Source organism: Tupaia chinensis, unplaced genomic scaffold (genome assembly GCF_000334495.1).
Source record: "Tupaia chinensis unplaced genomic scaffold, TupChi_1.0 Scaffold000126_2, whole genome shotgun sequence".
NCBI classification, from domain to species: Eukaryota; Metazoa; Chordata; class Mammalia; order Scandentia; family Tupaiidae; genus Tupaia; species Tupaia belangeri.
Genome location: NW_006159594.1, coordinates 1552679 through 1557151, shown reverse-complemented (window position 1 = coordinate 1557151; position 4473 = coordinate 1552679). Strand labels below are relative to the sequence as shown.

General features: G+C 45.3%; 1 protein-coding gene across 1 annotated transcript in view; it reads left to right on the top strand.

The window, feature by feature from the left end:
• Nucleotides 1-3959: 3959 nt before the first annotated feature.
• Nucleotides 3960-4473, top strand: part of PPP1R3E (protein phosphatase 1 regulatory subunit 3E) — an 8438-nt gene continuing 7924 nt past the window's right edge. Inside the window, exon 1 of the mRNA XM_027770325.1 lies at nucleotides 3960-4473. Within this exon, the coding sequence (XP_027626126.1) occupies nucleotides 4341-4473 (133 nt within the window). The 5' untranslated portion in view covers nucleotides 3960-4340.

The window sequence follows — 4473 nt, the reverse complement described above, 5'->3', positions numbered from 1 at the left end:
CTTTCCCTGTCTCTCTTTGGCAAGTGCATACGTCCTATAGTAAAAACTTTTTTTTTATAGGTTTTTGCTATAGGTCACATGTGCTTGCCAGAAAGACAGAGACAGAGAGACAGAAAGTGAGAAATCACCCCCCAGGGGAGATGGCCACGCCGCAATCCTGTCTCCATTCTCCTCTCGGGATCTTGGGCACGCACACACATGCGCCCGGAGTGAGTTTAAGCCACTGGGTCTGGGACTCAAACCATGGTTAACTACATGGGAGTTCAGCGACACAACCTTATGCTAACTGCTGGTCTGGTAAAAACAGGTTTTTTTTTTTTGAGAGGTTTTTGCTATAGGGCACAAGTGCTCTCCAGAAAGACAGAGAGAGACATAGAGACAGGAAGTGAGAAATCACCCCCGGGGGTGGGGTGGGGGATGGCCACGCTGCAATCCCTTCTCCCTTCTCCTCTTGGGCACACACGCACATGCAGCCGGCATGAGTTTAAGCCACCGGGTCCGGGACTCAAACCACGGTGGACTATATGGGAGTCCAGTGACATAGCCATTATGCCAACTGCTGGTCCCAGTAAAAACAATTTTAAAAAGAAACAAAAATATCCAAATATATTTCTATCTGCCTACATATTTAAACTCCTTAAGAGGCAGAACTGGTGGTGGCTGACAGATGACATGGTGGTTGAGGTGTTGGACTCCCACATGGCCGACCATGGTTCAGGTCCTGGACCCAAAGCTTGCTTTCTCACTTTCCCTCTCTCTGTCCCTCTCTGGTCAAATTAAAAATATATAATAATAATAAGTAAGGTTAAATAAAGAATTCTTTTAAAAAAATAAAGAGGAAGAACTAAGGGCCAGCAGGTGGTATGCTGGTTAAGGTGCTGGACTCCCACGTGCCCGACCACTGTTTGACCAAGCTCCCAGACCTGGCAGCTTGAAAATCATGCTGGGTACATATGTGTGTGAGCCTAAAATCCCAGGAGGAGAAAAGAGCAGAAGGGATTGCAGCGTGGCCATCCACTCTGGGGGGTGATTTCTCACATTCCCTCTCACTCTCTCTCTTCAAGGAGCACACATGCCCTATGGCAAAAAAACAAAATAAAAATAAGAAGAGGAACTGAGTTTTCATTCACAATGTTTTCATGACCCAACAGACTGTCAGTGAACATTGATTGAATGAATCAATCAATCAATGCCTCGAACCAGTTATTAAATAGTCTCAGCAAACCTTTGAGGATTACTCAGTAGTTATTTTAAAATAAGGACTAATTTGAAGTAAAAGTTCCACGTCAGTCTAAGCAATCAGAAGAACAGAGCTTCTGGACCAACACAACTTATATCTGGTCCAAAGCCTTGTACTGGAAGAATCTCAGACCAATACCACAGAGGCAAGGGATGATAGTTCAACCTGCACACGATGCAGGAGAGCCTTTATGAGAAAACCTGAAGCCATATGTGCTGGCCTTGCACTTTGATTTTACTTCAGTGGCACATATTTATCAGAGCAAAGAAGACTGGTTTAAACTGCTTGACTAGAACATTATTAGTGTATGTCTACCTTGCACTCTATAATGTGAAGAGAACATGTCCATGGAATTTATATATTGGGTCATCAGGAAAGTCATGATACATTTTTTAAAAATAATTCTTCTATTTAATGTTATATATTCAGTCATTTATTTTAATTTGACCAGAGAGAGACAAAGAGAGAGAGAGAGAGAGAGAGAGAGAGGGAAAGCAAGCCACGAGGTCCAGGACTCAGGTCCTGGACCCAAAGCTTGGTCCAGGACTCGAACTATGGTCAGCCATGTGGGAGTGTCCAGCACCCTTAACCACTATGCCACCTGCTGGTCCCCAGTCATGATGCATTTTTGCTTAGAAAAACAGAAAAACACATCATGACTTTCCCAATGATCTAATATTTGTATAGAATTAGAAAATAAAACTCAGTATTACATTTTTTTCCAGAAAAAATTTTGCTATAGGGTGTGTGCAATTGCCAGAGAGACAGAGACAGAAAGCAAGAAATCAACCACCCCCTAGTGGGATGGCCATGCCACAATCCCTTCTCCTCCATTTGCCTCTCAGGATTTCAGGCATGCACACACACAAGCCTGGTGTGAGTTTTAAGTTGCCAGTCTGCAACTGGAACCACGGTTGACCATGTGAGAGTCCACGGTTGACCATGTGAGAGTCCAACAATGTAACCATTCCACCATCTGCTGGTCCCACTCAGTATTACTTTTAAAATTAATACTGGTTAAACAGCATTGCTATAGTTAATAAGGTAGTGAAAATGCAGAATGAATTGTACAGTAATAATAAGTCTTACTGGGACCAGCAGGTGGCATGGTGGTTAAGATGCTGGACATTCCCACATGGCCGACCACGGTTCAGTCCTGGACCTGGTAGCTTGGTTTCTTACTTTTTCTCTCTCTCTGTCTCTTTCTGGTCAAATTAAAATAAATGAATGAATAAATAAAATTAAAAATAAATAATTATAAAAAATAGTCTTACTGTTTATTTCCAATATAGCCTTTTGTGATTTTACAGTTAAACTATCCTGCTGTTTTAAATTGAGAGATTTAATTTCGACTCTAAGACTCCTCATTTTAATATTCTGAAGATATTAATTTATCATTGAATGTTTTAATCTTATTTAACCAAGTGGGTAAGAGTGTAGACTCTAGAGTTAGACTGCTGAGGTCCTAATCCCAGCTCCTTAATTATTAACTGTGTGACCCTGGCTTAGGGCCCCATTCCCTCTCTCCCTTGATTTTTCTCATCTGTAAAATAGGCATAATAATCATCTCAACTTCCATGATGATTGTGTTACATGAATTAATACTTGTAAAACTCTTACAACAGTACTCAGCACATTTTAAGTGTTAAGAACTTAAAAACCCTTCACATGTTTTTTCCACTATTGTAGGACAAAAAATGAAAGGCAAGCCACCTGTAGCCTGGTGGTTAAAGGAGCCAATCCCACAAAACTGCTAGGTTGGAGTCCCAGCCTTTTGGCTTTAAACACACACCAGGCATGTGTGCCTGCATACCCAAAATCCCAACAGGATGGAGAGATGGAGGAGGGATTGCAGCTTGACCATGCCCTACTGGGAGATGCTTTCTCCCTCTTCCTTTCCTCTCTCTGGCCAGCACACACAGTCAAGGATTTTTAAAAAAAAAATAGTGAAAGGAAAAAAAGTCAGCTCTGTGCCATTCTTGGAAGCTTCCAATGAAACTAGAATCCTACAGTACCGGCTCCAAGAGTTGTGTGTGCTCATTCATTCAGTAATTTGAGGGCCTACCAGGTGCAGGTGCTGACCATGAATAAGATGTCCCTCAAAGGGCTTATGGTGAGGTTAGAGGGAATTCTATAACTCACTTTTTTACAGATGTGAAAACTGAGATCCTGAGCTGTGCCTTGCTCAAGGTCACTCTGCTAAATAGCAGCAGATGTGACACTAGAGTTAGGCCTTCCTACAGCTCTCAGTTTGGGACTCTACCCACCCTCTTGAGTGTTGCAGCTCCCCTTCCATCTTAAAAGCTCTACCTTGCTTTCATGCCCTTTCCTGCTTTGCACCCACCACTACTCCCTCCTAAACCTGCAACCTAGGTTTAAGAAAACAGAAAGACCGACAGGCGGCTTGGTGGTTAAAGGCGCTGGACTCCCAATGACCCATATGGTTTAGGTCCCAGATCCGGTGGCTAGCTCTCTCTCTGGTCAAAATTGAAAAATAATGATAATAAATAAAGAATTCCTTAAAAAATTTTTTTTTCTAAAGAAAATGGTGAGTCTTGAATACAAAAGTCCCACGCTGGGCACTTTTAAACCTTCCTTTACAAGAAAATTGAAGGTTATTCTTTCCTCCCTACTTTAACCCTTCCCATGCCAGAGAGGTTGAGAACGTTGAGGGGAAAAGACTGGTGGCCTCACCTGGGACCTAAAGGGTAGAGTCCCCGCCCCGTGGTGCAGCAGCGAAGACAGATGCGGAGCCACCTGTCAGAGGGCTGTGGGCGGGAGCGATGGCCGAATAGGGCCACGGAACCAGAGGGTGAGCGCCTTTGAGCGCACGCTCAGAGCAGACAGCTCTCAGGAGGCAGGATGTGATGGTCTAAGACCCTAGAAGCTGACGGCCAGTGGGAGGGAATGGTGGTGACGGAGGCGAGGCAGAGCAACTGGAGGTGAACGACCCTGGAGGTGACAGCAAGGAGAGTACGCGACCTAGAAGGACTGCTGTAGCGCGCCCGGCGACTTGTGCTTGGACGCGGAGCGGACGCGAGAAGAAGGGAGGGCAGCGCGCCGGCGCTGCGGGCTGGCTTCATCGGGGCGGGGGAGTGCCATGTCCCGCGAGCGGCCGCCCCGCACCGACATCCCCCGCAACCTGAGCTTTATCGCGGCGCTGACCGAGCGCGCCTACTACCGCAGCCAGAGACCTAGCCTCGAGGAGGAGGCGGAGGAGGAGCCAAGCCACG